The sequence below is a fragment of the Tenrec ecaudatus genome, chromosome 2, assembly GCF_050624435.1.
Source record: "Tenrec ecaudatus isolate mTenEca1 chromosome 2, mTenEca1.hap1, whole genome shotgun sequence".
Classification (NCBI taxonomy): Eukaryota; Metazoa; Chordata; class Mammalia; order Afrosoricida; family Tenrecidae; genus Tenrec; species Tenrec ecaudatus.
This window is the reverse complement of record NC_134531.1, coordinates 141,785,451-141,800,668: the sequence shown is the minus strand read 5'-3', so window position 1 is coordinate 141,800,668 and position 15,218 is coordinate 141,785,451. Positions and strand designations below refer to the sequence as shown.

General features: G+C 40.7%; 1 protein-coding gene across 5 annotated transcripts in view; it reads right to left on the bottom strand.

Moving 5' to 3' along the window:
• Positions 1–15,218, bottom strand: part of SMAD5 (SMAD family member 5) — a 44,988-nt gene that overhangs the window by 22,178 nt on the left and 7,592 nt on the right. For 3 of the 5 annotated variants that reach the window (XM_075541587.1, XM_075541588.1, XM_075541591.1), the window contains one exon: positions 3,438–4,005. In XM_075541587.1, the coding sequence (XP_075397702.1) occupies positions 3,438–3,840 (403 nt within the window). In that variant the 5' untranslated portion in view covers positions 3,841–4,005. Of the gene's footprint in view, positions 1–3,437; positions 4,006–8,756; positions 8,917–14,461; positions 14,527–14,638; positions 14,764–15,218 lie in introns of those variants that run through there. The other 2 variants (XM_075541589.1, XM_075541590.1) reach the window with 2 other exon arrangements.

The window sequence follows — 15,218 nt, the reverse complement described above, 5'->3', positions numbered from 1 at the left end:
TTGTTGTTTGCAGGATTGCCAGCTGACTAAAAACAGATGGATCAAGTGTTCTGGAGATCTCAAAGAGAAGCAAGGCAGAGATCAGCTCAGAAGTAAAGGGAACTTTCTGCCTACGACCCTGCTTACTCTGGAGGAAGCAGAGGCTACACAAGTTGTGGACAGTTATGGAAACCAGGTCAGAGGCTATGGTAGGAGTGGCAGCTATAGTAACGACAGAGATGGCTTTGGCAGTGGTAGTGGAAGCAATTTCAGAGGTGACAGAAGCTACAATGATGTTAGCAATTACAACAATCCATCTCAGTTTTGGGCTGAGGAAGGGAGGAAACATCAGAGACAGAAGCTCTGGTCCTTATGATGGTGGGGTAAATACTTTGCCAGACCATGAACCCAAGGTAGTTTTCCAGTGGTTCAGAAATGGCAAGTAGCTACGGCACTAGCACAAGATTTTAATGATTACAGAAAAGGGAAGACAGAGACGGGAAAGAGAAGCCACAGGTTACAACAGATCAGTGAACGCAGCCAAGCGCAGGGGTGGCGCAGCAAAGAAGACGTGTTTTAGAGAATACTCAGGTACGGCCAAAAGAGCTTGAGGACTATGTTTGTGACTAATTTCATAACAGGTCATTTTAGTTTCTGTTCTGTGGAAAGCATTCCAACAGAGAATGCTATTGCTAAATGAACCACAGCTGAGAAAGAGTAATTATAAATAATACAACATTTCTACCAGTTAACAGCTAGATCTATCTTGGCACTAATGAAAACTATATTCTTTTTTTTAACCATTTTATTGGGGAGATACATCCATACATCTATTGACTGAGACATGTTTGAACATATGTGGCCTTCATCCTTTTCTACACATTTACTTTCTATTGAGCCTTTGGTATCAGCTGTTTTCTTTTCTCCCTCCCTCCCTCCAACCCTTATTTTCATCTCTCACACCTACCGCTGTCTCCCTTCCCCATGTTGTCTGTTGTTCTTCCCCCTGTCGAGCAGTGTATGGCTATGTGTCGATCATTGCGATTGGTTCCCCCTTTCCCCCTACCCTTCTGGTATCACTATTCCCACTCCTGTTCCTGGATTCTGTGTGTCGTGAGCTCCTATCTTGTATCTATACCTGTGTACATGTTCCGGTCTTGTCTGAATTGATAAGCAGCACTGGGATCATGATAGTGGGGGGTGAGGAAGTCTCAAAGAACCAGAGGAATAGAGTAGTTTCATCGGTGCTTTACTGCACCCTGATGACTCATCCCTTCCGTGGCCCCTCTGTGGGGAGAGTGTTCCACTGTCTACAGATGGACTTTGGATCTCTGCTCCAGCCCCCCCCTCCCGACCCATTCTCAAGAAAACTATGTATTTTCATTTTCTCTGTAGCCAATTGCAAGCTTGGGAGTTTTTCAAATTACACTTCTCTATTAAATCCTCATATCTTCCTTCTGTCACCAATTCCCTTGAGCTGCAGATCTCCTTCGACTCAGTACAACAGTCGGTGTGACCTCAGATACCTGCTGGCCACTCTTCAGCTGGATCCCCTGACAGCCAGCCAGTAGCACTGCTATTCTTTCTGTCAAGTCTTCACATTCAATATTACTTCCATAGCCTTAAAAAAAAATCAAACTAGCATTATCGTATCTCCATGTGAAATATCAATGCTCTTAACAGACTCTAAGATGGCCTCAGTGACTGTATCTACTAATGCTTATACTCTTGCACAATCCTTGTCCCTTGAATCCAGGGAGACCTATGAATTGCTTCTAACCACTAACTACTGCAAAGGTGATAGGGTGTCCATGATTATATTCTATAACACTGCAACACCCTTATTATGAAGAGACTCTTACTTACTGGCTTTGATAAAGCAAATTACCATGAATTTGAGCTACTTATGTGGAAAACAACTGAGGGTAGCCTCTACTCAACAAGCAGAAAAAGAAATACAACAGTCTTCAAGGAATTGAATTCTGCCAGCAATGATATACTTGAAACAAGAGCCTTCCCCAGTCAAGCCTCAGATGAAAGCCCAGTCCTAACCAATATGCCGATTAACTAAAAGCAAGCCCACTGCTATAGATTCCCACTTATCCCAGCCACTGCCGTGGAGTTCATGCTGACTTACAGTGACCCTATAGGGCAGAGTCAAACTTCCTCTTTGAATTTCCAAGATCATAAATCTGTATCAGGACAAAATAATGAAGGTTATCTGAAAAGATCCTGAAGGAGCTTTCTAGATTATACAGTGGAAATAGCAAGAAAAAAATCCCAGAGTACAGAAAGTTTTAAAAAACAGAGGAAGTCAAAAAAACCCAAACAGAGGAAGTCAAAAAGGACAGATCACGCAGGAGCCTTGGAGAAATCTACTGTCACAGAAAGACTCTGAAGTGTCTTGAGTAAAGCCTGACACGAGAGTTTTGCTTTTGATTTCAGGATCCCTCTGATGACTTACAGAAAACAAATAAGGGTGGGGGCAGAGAAGAGGCAGGAAGACCAGTGAGGACCCCATGTCCAGTGAAAGATACTGTGGCCTGTGCCAGGGAGGTAGTCTCAGACATGCGAAGAGGTGAGAATATAAAGATGCTATTTTGAAGGTATAGCTATAGCATAGCCCAAGCGCAGAGCTCAAGAAGATGAATTAATGACACTTACTCCAAGGACATTAGCAATTACTTGAATACTAGTATCGTTTACTTCAAAAGACAAAAAAGCCTGATTTCTTGTAGAGAGAAACCAAGAGTTCTGCTTATACATAATAAACTACGCGTGCTTCTTAGAAATTCAAGTAGAGATGTCCAATGGGAACTGAATGCGCAAGCTTACAGCTGAAAGGGGGGTTGGCTCGGGAGTTGAAAATGTGAGCACTAGCCTAAGATGCAGGACAGCACGGGTGCAAATCCAGAAAAGGGACAGATGGAGAAAAGGCCCAGGGCCGCAGCCTCCTGAAAACAGAATGGAGAACCCAATAGAGGCTTCAGAGGACACAATACGGCAAATTTAGGAAGGGAGTTATAAGTGAATTAGGAAGAAGAATATATATATATATTTTTAATATTTATTTTTGAAGGGGAGATACTATGACATGCTTGTATGGTATCAAATATACAGAAAATATGATGAGTGAGTGGTGATTGTGGGATCCAAGTTCTTCACAAAAAGGAGTGGGACTGAGCATATACATGGAGCTTAAACCTTAGGCATAACAGACAGAAGCCATCCGTGGAAAAACACAGTGTATGTATGGTGTTTAGTGAACAATGAATTAGTATTAAAACATATAGAAGTCTCATCACCTCTATGCAAAATGCTAAATTCAAAATCTAACATTCCTTCTAAGCTTAACATCTTTAAGAAATACAAGGTTAATAGAACCTTCCAAATCTAGTTAAAAGCACATCAGAAAGGATTTATTTTTTCCCCACCCTTTTGCAGTAGCAAATACCTACCTGGACTCTCCACTCTTTTATAGTGGTATGGGTTGATACAAACTTCTTTCTGCTTGGATCCAAAAGGAAATTCACAAATATCCAATGGCTTTAGCTCATGGTGACTCTGCAAATCAGGCCAACGCCAAACACGACAATATATAACATGGGGAAGGCCTTTCCTATGCGACACCTGCAGGCGTCCGTCCAAAGACCTCGGGATGGTGACGCATTTGCTCGGCTGCCCGGGACTGCTCAAGGCTTTCTCCAGTTCCTCCATGGCGCCCTTCTTCTTTTTGAGCTTTTTCACCAAAGCATCGACTGCCTTTTCTGCCCATTTCTCCTCCTCGTCACCTTGTTTCCAGCCCAACAATCGCTTTACTGCTGGACTAGTAAAAGAAAACAAGCTGGCCATTGACGTCATTTGATATGAATCTTCAGAGGCTTTCCTGCAACTCAAAGGCAGTGGGTTTTTAAAGAAAAGACCATAGACAACAGTCAACTAGATCGCCTTTAAGAAGTTCCAATTAAAAAGAAAGGAGTGACATTTTTCTTCGTAAGTCCCATCTAATGTCCACTGGCTCAAATCCTAAAAGAGAAAAGGGAGAAAAAGGTAATAAGCTCCTCACATTTAAATCAATGCAATTTACATACAAGCAAATCCATACCCGTCAAAAAGAAGCTACTTTTAAATAAAAGCAGACAGCAGTATGTAAGCTAAATGAAAAAAAGAAAAAATATTATGCATCTAGAGAAAAATTTACTATCAGAAGTTTCAAAATTAAAGTTTTATGATTGCTTACTTCCTTTTTATAACATGAACAAAAGATTCAGTAACAGTGAAAAGCATAAACATGTTCTATCTCCTATGTTTTATCCAAAAAAGATCCTGGTCTATTTCCTTTGTCAGGCCGCTGAGCTCTAAGATGCAATTCGTAACTTCCTTTTCTTCAATTAAAGCTGCATTATACATGAAGTCGAACCGGAACACAGTATGTTCTGCTGTGAACTGAAACCTAAGAAGTAATCTAGCTCTTCATGAACTAAGCATTATTCTTTTATTTCACACACTTACAAAGTTTGAGCAAAATCCATGATAATGTTCAAGTCACAGTCTTTTCTCCCTGCCTTCAAATCAATTGACTCATAACAACCCTACAGTCATATTAGATTAAAACAAAATTGTATTGAGTTGTCATAAAATAAACTGCACCAAGCCTTCAAAAATAAAAAATCTATATAAATGCCCCAAAATAAGTATTTTAGCACCATGATTATCAAATAGACAAAGAAAATAAAATCACAATTTAATTTTAATAAAGGACAATTTTTAATTTTATTATTTCTACTGGCTTCTGGGATACTTTAGGCATAATATTATATGCTAACTGTATTGGTAATTGATATTACTGACTGCATCATAAGTGTTGCTTTTCTTCTTTTTTTTTTAACAATTTATTGGGGCTCATACAACTCTTATCACAGTTCATACATATACATACATCAATTGTATAAAGCACATCTGTACAGTCTTTGCCCTAATCATTTTTTTTCTCTTTTCTTTTTTTACATTTTATTAGGGACTCATACAACTCTTATCATAATCCATACATATACATACATCAATTATATAAAACACATCCATACATTCCCTGCCCCAATCATTCTCAAAGCATTTGCTCTCCACTTAAGCCCCTTGCATCAGGTCCTCTTTTTTTTCCCCTCCCTCCCCTTTCCCCCCTCCCTCATGTGCCCTTGGTAATTTATACATCGTTATTTTGCCATATCTTGCCCTATCCGGAGTCTCCCTTCCCCCCCTTCTCTGCTGTCCCTCTCCCAGGGAAGAGGTCACATGTGGATCCTTGTAATCAGTTCCCCCTTTCCAACCCACTCTCCCAGCATCGCCCCTCACACCCTTGGTCCTGAAGGTATCATCCACCCTGGATTCCCTGTACCTCCAGCCCTCATATGTACCAGTATACAGCCTCTGCCCTATCCAGCCCTGCAAGGTAGAATTCGGATCATGGTAGTTGGGGGGAGGAAGCATCCAGGATCTGGGGGAAAGCTGTGTTCTTCATCGGTATTACCTCGCACCCTAATTAACCCATCTCTTCTCCTAAACCCCTCTATGAGGGGATCTCCATTGGCCGACACTTGGGCCTTGGGTCTCCACGCTGTACTTCCCCCTTCATTTAATATGGTATATATACACATACATACACATATACACATACACATATATATACATACACACACATCTTTTTTTTTTTTTTGCATGATGCCTTATACCTGGTCCCTTGGCACCTCGTGATCGCACTGGCCGGTGTGCTTCTTCCATGTGGGCTTTTTTGCTTCTGAGCTAGATGGCCGCTTGTTCACCTTCAAGCCTTTAAGACCCCAGACACTATCTCTTTTGATAGCCGGGCACCATCAGCTTTCTTCACCACATTTGCTTATGCACCCATTTGTCTTCAGCGATCCTATCATGGAGGTGTGCAGTCAATGATATGATATTTTGTTCTTTGATGCTTGGTACTGATCCCTTCGGGACCACTCGATCACACAGGCTGGTGTGTTCTTCCATGTGGACTTTGTTGCTTAAGTTTTGCTTTTCTATTAAATATTTACTTCTTTCATATTCCAGAGGACTTCAAAAGTTTATAGAAAATTTCATTACCTTCTAGCTATATTTTTTCTTGAACTATTTAAAGCCCCTCATACCATATTACAATTATTTGGAGTAAGTCTATTAGGGAAAAATCGCAAACCAAGGCACTCTACCAAAACTCTGAGCGAGTAGGCGTGACAGCAGTGGCACTGCCCGGATAAGCAGGCCACTCACTACTCTATGGTAGCTTTCCATCACACTCAAAACCCAAACTCCTTAACATCACCTCACAAGACCTATATGGTGAATGAATCCTGAGCATTCCCTTCAAGCACATAACCAACCACTTTCCCGCTAGCCAACCTAGCATTTCATACATCTGACTTCTTTCCACTTCTCAAACACTACAAGGTCATTTCCACCTCAAATCCTATGCACTTAATTTTCTCTGCCCCTGATTTCTCCCAGATTTTACTCTCTCAATTAATCCATTTACTCAAGTGTAATATCTTTACACTTACTTGTTCTTTAATTTCATTTGCTAAATGATCACCTCCCTAACCACTTTATCTGAAATCTCACTCCCACATCAAAACCCAGCCCCTGACATGATCCAATCTTTCCAGGCATTTATCCTTACCTGATATTATCATTTTTGCTTATTACCTATATGCCTTTTTGTGGAAATGTTAAATTCCACTAAAGCAAGTGGTTTCATCGTCCTTATCTGCTCTCACTATCTTAACCTAGACAGTGTCTATTTAGCACGTAAATAAATGGGAGGGATAAAAACCCTTCAAATATATAAAAACATAAAATCTGTACAAAATTTAAAACAAAAAATGTTATTGTGGCTACATACAGAGTAGCAGAATAAGCATATGTATGAAGTGATACATACTAATTCCATGACCACCACTTGACTTGTCAAAATGCCATACTGTGCTGCCTTATATGCTGCTACGATGCTGGAAACTCTGCCATCTGCGGTTCAAATCCCAGCAGGTCCCATGATAGCTTTCAGTGGAGCGTCCAGACTAAGACAGATAAAGGCACACAGCCCGATGATCCACTTCCAAAAAGTAGCCAAAGAATACCGTATGGCTCACAATAGAAAACTGTCCTACTTCCTTGCTTTCTTCATATCATTATGGAGGGGTATACTGGTGAAACAGAAAGCCAATGCCAGTGTGGGAGAACCACACAGAGACAGAGGGTTGGGACAGCCACGGCCACGAGCCTAAAACTTGCTGATGACTGTAAGTGACGCAGGACAGACTGGGCACAACTTAGTATACAAGAGCTCAGTTGTCAACTCAATTAGATCCAAATTTGTGTTCAAACACTGAAAAGTTCCAGAACTAAACGTATTTTTCCCATAAGAAATCATGGAAAACAAATTAATTGGCTCTGAAGCCCCCAAATTACACTTATAAATTAATTTTTCCAGGTCTTTACATCACTATGGGGGCTTTTAGTCTTCTTGCATATCACTCACTGTCTCCGGATTGCTATCCCCATCGAGTGGTTGCTGATTTATGAAGTTAGCAGGACTTCATTTTGTGGTTAACTATTTTACACTTTTTGCTACATTAGGTGTATTTTTTTAAATCACATTTTTCCCTCAAAAATGTTGAGAATGCTGACTTAGCCATGTTGTCAGCTGCCAAATCAGGTAAGCAGGGGCTAGTTCTAAGTTTCACAAGGATTTCTTTTCTTTTCTTCTCGCAGTTCTTCACTGGCGCCTCACTTCCCTAAGGAGTTAGCCAGTAGAGACTCAAGGTACACTAGCCCTCAGGGGTACTGATTCCTTCACTGGGGAAGGAGAGGGAGCCACTTACGGTTCCTGCCTCCAAGATGGGGGAAGGCCTGGCAGAGAGGAGGAATTAGCAGTCCCTGGAAAGGGACAAAAAGCCCGGATGGAAGGAGGTCCTTAGTGGTAAGGATGAGGTGGAGGGGGCCCACAGGTCTGGAAAGTGGAATTGTAGAGAGGTGGGAGGGATGCCAAAGGGAGACGTCCTCCCCTCCTTCCTTCTGAAAATCTGGCCCACTCTTCCCTAGGGTCACTGTCAGTCAGAAGCACGAGTTCGCACAACGTCTGGGGACCCGGGGCATGAAACTCAAAGGTCGGTCCTTGCTCGGTGACACGAAATTTTTCAGCACCAAAACAGAGTGGGGGTGGTTTGTGCAAGCTCCCAGGGCGCAGGGTCCTCCAAGGGGATGTGTGCAGCCTGAGTGGCAGGGCAGGATGAGGAAGGAGAGTTGAGCAAGGGGAGAAGGAACAGAGAAGCTGGCGGTAGGGTGCAGGTTTGAATCCCAGCTCTGCCTCCAGCTGAGATCTACCATGCCCGTCCCCGCTGTGTGGACGACACGAGATAATGAACGCCAACACCCTCACAGCACCTGGCAGACGGCAACCACTGGATAAGGCGAGCCTCTGCCATGGTTGTGCGTACACTGGCAAAGCCCGTTGCCCATCACCGGCCAGGTGCCGCAGCCCCGGGCAGCGCACTTGCACCCCAGCATCAGGAAGTCCTGACAACCAACTTTCCAATGACTTCTTTCTAGAACTCTTTTGTGGTTCTCAGTTTCCCTCAGCTTTCTCGCTGGTATCATTAGCTTTCTTTGAACATGGACATATTTTATGTATATAAAGCAACAACAAAAAAGCGTACAATGGAAATGCTTCAATGCACTAACACAGCCCTCTGTGGTCTGATAATGATGCTTACGCTGGTATCACCCCTTGTGGCCTCTTGAGACTCAACAGGTGACTCATTCTGGCCTGTACAGTTCTCAAGTCGGATTTTCAGTTCTACTATCAAGCAAATTTACGAACACTGTGCAGATGTTGTTTTTGTCGAACTTTGAAGTAGTTGGAGTCCTTCAACAACCAAGGTATCACTGTACCTAAGGTCACCATCAACAATCTTGGGACACTGAATACTGGTTACTTTGATAAGGAAGAAAGAAGGATAAAAAAGGAAATCAAAACAATACCATTTACAATAGCTTCTCCAACATATAAAATGTCAAAGAATTAACCTAACTAGGTACAAAAAGACATACAATGAAAATTATAAAAAATTATTGCAAGAGGCTCAGCAAGCTACATAAATGGGAAGATAGTGCAATCCTACATAGGCTATAAAATCTTTACAGAAGCCGATAACTTTATCTTTCTCCCATGGAGCAGCTCAAAGGCTTGAATCTCCAACTTTCAATTAACAGTGCAACACAATGTAGCACAAATAGAGTGGAAATGTTAATCTACAGTGATCTACAAATATAACGCAAACCCAACAACATTTTTCATGGAAATGGAACAATCAATCAACTTTGTATGAAAAAAAACCCTGAATATCCCAAGAAATAATGAAGAATAAAGCAGGTCTCACACTAATAGCAACACACATTAAAGTCATTGTAATCAAAATAGCCTAGTACTGGTTAATTGATAGACGCACAAATTAGTAGAATAAAAGTGCAAGTCAAAAGTATTGCTGCTAGAAATCCATACGTTGTTGTCACTAAATACACTAGTCTGTTCCTAGTAAGTCTCTCTACCTGCACTTCTAAGGACTATTCTGGCTGTACTTCTTCCACAAGAGATTTGTTTTTCTGTAAGTCATGAAGTTTCAATAATTTTCATCTGCAGCATAATTCAAATGCATAAATTATTCTTTGATCTTCCTTATTCAATGCCCAACTTTCACCTGTATATGAGGTGATTGAATATCAACAGGATGGCTGGCATTATGCCCACTTTAGTCCTCAAAATGACACCTTAAAGAGGCCTAGAGTCAGAGGTTGTACACTGGTGCATATGGAAGCTGGAGGCACAGGGAATCCAGGGTGGACGATACCTTCAGGACCAGGGGTGTGAGGGGCGATGCTGGGAGAGTGGAGGGTGAGTGGGTTGGAAAGGGGAATTGATTACAAGGATCCACATGTGACCACCTCCCTAGGAGATGGACGGCAGAGAAGGGTGGGAAGGAAGACTCCGGATAGGGAAAGATATGACAAAATAACAATCTGTGGATTAACAAGGGCTCATGAGGGAGGGATGACTGGGGAGGGAGGGGAAAAAAATAGAGGACCTGATGCAAAGGGCTTAAGTGGAGAGCAAATGCTTTGAGAGTGATTAGGGCAAAGAACGTAAGGATGTGCTTTATACAATTGATGTATGTATATGTGTGAATTGTGATAAGAGTTGTATGAGCCCCTAATAAAATGTAAAATAAGAAAAAAAAAGAAAGAAAATGATTAGGGCAAAGAATGTACAGATGTGCTTTATACAATTGATGTATGTATATGCATGGATTGTGATAAGAGTTGTATGAGCCCCTAATAAATTGTTTAAAATAAATAAATAAATAAATTTTTTTTTAAGAGGCCTAGAGTAACAGGCTTGTCCCATGTAATGCAACCTCAGATAGCTTGACTGCTGCTTCCGTGAGCATTGATCGTGGATCCAAGCAAGTCGAAATCCGTCGACGTCAAACTTTTCTCCATTTATCACGATGTACCTATTGGTCTAGTTGAGAGGATTTGGTCTTTCTTACACTGACTGTCATCCATACGGAAAGCTGCAGTCCTTGACTGTCACCAGCAAGTGCTTCAAGTCCTCCTCACTTTCAGCAAGCAAGGCTGTGTCACCTGCACCTGTTAAGAAACCTTCCTCCAAGCCTGATACCACACTCTTCTTCATGTGATGCAGCTTCTTCTATTATTCGCTCAGCAGAGACTGAATGAACATGGTGAAAGCATACAACTCTTAGACACACCTGTCCTATTTAAACAACACAACATTCCTTTTCTATTCCCACCGCTGCCTCTTGATCTGCTTACAGATTCCAAACGAGTACAATTAAGTGGTCTGGGATCCCCATTCTCCTCAAGGCTATACACAATTTGTTAAGATGCACACAGCCTAATGCCCTTTCAGAGTCAATGAAACACAATTGAAAATCTTTACAGTGTTCTCGCTTTAAGATCCATCTCACATCAGCAATGACCTCTAGCTCTACATCTTCTTCTGAATCCAGCTTGGATTTCTGGCAGCTCCTTGTTGATGTACTGCTGCAACTGTTGAATGATCTTCAGCGAAACTTTACTGGTATGTGCTAGCAGTGATATTGTTCTCCGGGTCACCTTTCTCTAGAAGTAGTACAAATAAAGATGTCTTCCAGCCAGTTAGCCACGTAGCTGTATTCCAAGTTTCTTGACACATGAATGAGTGCTTCCAGCGCTTCATTACCCTATCAAACATCTCAACTGGAATTCCATCAATTCTTGGAGCCTTGTTTTTCGTTACTGCATTCAGTGCAGCTCAGACTTCTTCATTTGGTGTCATTGGTTCTTGATTATAAGCTATCTCTAGAAACGGTTGAACGTTGACCAGTTCTTTTTTGGTACAGTGACTTTGTGTATTCATGTTCCCTGCATCATTTGGTATTTTCCCAAAAAGATCTTTCAATACTGCATGGACTAAACCCATGGACCATCCATGCAGGGTTTTATTCAAAGCAAAACATGTTTAAACATGTCTCTGTGGCAACAGATAGATGGCTACAGACAAGTTCTCTTAGAAGTATACTTTCTGTATCTCATTAGGGTGTCTTTAAAAACAAAGAGACAAAAACCAGAACACCTGTGTCAAGGAAAAAAATTATCTTGATTATCAGGGAAAATTCACAAAACTCTAGTGGATATCTTCCCAAATCACTTATGTATTGCAACAAGTTTACAGGAACAATGCCCCCACAGAAATAATAGTGTTAGGTGGATTACGCATTTTAAGGAAGGCATCAAAGTTGAGCCAATGGAGGAAAGATCTTCAACCTTGACAAATCAAAGTGTGGCTGAAGTCCAGAAACTATGAATGACTGAAGAATTACCATTGATGTTACAGTTGGAATCTCACATGGCTTAGTGTTTTCTATTTTAAGTGAGAAATACAGGCAAACACTGGACTCATGTCTTTAAATATACAATTATTTTTAAAATTTAAACATAGGATGGAAATCTTCCTTAAATTGTCTTATATACTTTCCAAACTCCATAAATAACATGTGCATATTATCCAAGCATTCATTATTGAAATCTCCTGCTACCAAGTTATAAAAGGAAGCAAAATTCATCACACAAAAAACCCACTAAGGAATAGGCAACCCTTCATAAAAGGGGCTATCAAAATGGCCATTAGATGGAAAAATGGGCTCAACGCCCTGAGTTACCAAAGCAAGTAATGCAAATAAAACCACACTGAGCTCTCGCTCCAATCTAGCAGACTCTATCTAGCAGAATGGCTACCCGTGTTAACAAGACTAAAGACCGATGAGGACACAGGCAACTGGAACTCTCATACACTGCTGACACAGATGTAAATTAGCTTCACTACTTTAGAAAATTGCCTGCTAGGATCTACTAAAGCTAAACATAGATCCTAAAGGCCAAGGAACTCCATTCTTGGTTATATTAGGTTTCAAAAAGTTTGTGGGAGGGAAATAAAGAGTAAAAAGATAATTAATTTTTCCATAAACTTTTTGAAGTCTTCTTGTGTATCTCAAAAGAATTGAGTGCTTATTTGTGATTATTTGCACCAAAGGTAAAATTTATTTATCACAATTTTATTTATACTTATCCCAAATTGGAACTAACTCAAGTAACTATCAAGAGTTGGATGGGTAAACTAATTGTGATGATATATTCATATAATGAAATATAGCAATGAAAAATAAAACTTCTAATACATGTGTGTTAGACTGAGCTGTCAAGAGAAACAAAACCAGTAACACTCATAGATGTATTAAGAAATAACTTTCTAAAAGAAAACAAAACAAAATAATGAAGTTTCTATCAAGAAAGCATCCCAGCCCATTCCAACTCAAGTTCATGGATCAGATGCTAGCTAGAGCCTTGTTCAGACTCGGGTAGTTGCAGGCTGATGACACAGAAAGGTGAGGCACAGAGATCAAAGGCTGGTGGAGGCAGAGTCAGGTGGATACAAGATTGGTAGAAGCATGGCAGGGCTCACACAGCTCCCAGGGCCACCCCTAGAAGCAGACACAGAATCCAAGCAAGGAGGAAGGCAAAGGGCCAGAGAGAGAGAGGGGGAAAAAGTAAGAAAGAAGTTCTCACGATCTGGCTTATAAAAGGCCACACCTTCAAGGAGGCATAATCAAGATACCATCTGATTGACAGGTTGACCTCCACACAGGTTTATCAAGTTAACATAAAATCTAACCTCCACAATACGCAACATAAACTTCATAAATAGAACACTAAGAAAAAGAAATCAAGTACAAAGATTACACATTATATGATTACATTTATTTGGCACTCAAATACAAGCAAAACTAACCTATGGCATCAGAGACCAGAAATAGGGTTTGGGGAGGAATTTAAGAGGAGACAAGAAGACCTCCTGGAGAGCTAGGAACTTCTTTATCTTGGCTTCTCACCATAAGGCTGACAGTTCAACCCACCAGTCACTTCTAAGTAGACAACTGAGACAAAGATTTACAATCTCTGAAACCCTACAAAGGATCACTATGAGTGAGAATCACCTCAATGGCAGTGGGGTTTTTCTAATTTGGGTGGTGATTACATCTATACATATAGAAATCAGTGTTCACTGAGCTGCGCTGTAAGGTTGCTATGAGTCTGCAGCACACAACAACTATGCTATTTTTCAACAAATATATAAACCCATCAACTCTAAGAAGCAGCACTAGTTTATGAATACTTAAAAGAGGAAAAACTACAAATTAAACTATGACACAATGCTTTTGAGCACTTTCTTTCTTCACAATTGACGCCCTACCATTAATACAGTTGGTCTACAGAGTGTTTCAATATTGAACCAGTATTTTTTTAACCACTAACACTCGCCCTACAAGTCTTGACACGGGTGCTTGCTTTTGCAAGCAATAACCAAGAAGAGGTTTTTAAATAGTCATTACTCAGCACTGGAAGTTATAATACGACACACATCACAACTACAAGGACAGCACTATCTATCGACAAGACCAAGTTATAAATGACAAGAAAAAGCAATACTAAAACCCATAGTTTATACGATGCATCACAATCTTAGCACTGTTAAGTGTATTATAAATAAAGAAGTAAGACAGTCTTTCCTTTTTGCCCTTTTCTACACTTTTGAGGCCTCTCATCACTCTCCCATTCTCAATCCTTGAGTCCTTTTTTGTCTCCTCTTGCAATGAACTGGGTTTAGTTTGTGTTCCAATCCTTATTGCTTTTTCCACGTTACTCAGTGTTGACTGTTGAAGGAAGCTTGACTATTACATGATGACACATAAACTACTAATGAGAATAAACTCCTTCTGTCTCCAACAAGATGCTGTTAACACAGGATGCATGAATTGCATCTTTGGTATTTTCCAGATGCTGTGTTCAAGAGCTTGCTTACCTGTTTTCTTTTGAGTTGAAAAGATGCATCTGACAGCCTAGATAGGCACCTCTGTCATTCTAATCCTGGGCCAAGGAACACATCAAAGTTACCTTGAAGTGTATCAGTGGGCAAACACTCAAGAAACAAAGATAGCCACTTTTTTCCATCTAAACAAAATGATAAAAATGCTCTCACCTGACAAATGAGGTTACAACAGTAGCAATACCAGTGTCAGACAAAGAACTGCTTTGGCACAAAAACACAATTCATGTGGCTGGTACACTAGGAAGCTTGAGGTCAAATGTTTGCTAGAAGTACCCAGTGAGCAAAGAATGATACATGACTGAAGCTCTGATGATGCCTTAAACATAAATCATAAAAAGGTCACTATTCAGCAATAACACACACGTTAAGGTAGCATTGTATAAAACATCGAAATACTAGAAAAACTCTGAAAATCCATCAGTAGGGAAATTAAACTATGGTACATTTGTGCTACAAAATCTGAAGAAGTTATAAAGAACATAGACAAATCTATACTCATTAAACAAACCTGTCTTGAAGAAGCACAGCCAGAATGCTCCTTAGAAGCAACGATGGCAGGACTTCATCTCACATACTTTGGACATGCTATTAAGAGATCAGTCCCTAGAAAATGCCATCACACCTGGTAAAAGAGAGGACCAGCAAAACATACTGACACAGTGGCTGCAGCAGTGGGCTCAGGTTGTGGCGGTGGTTGTGGGGACAGAGCAGAACCAGACAGTGTTTCGTA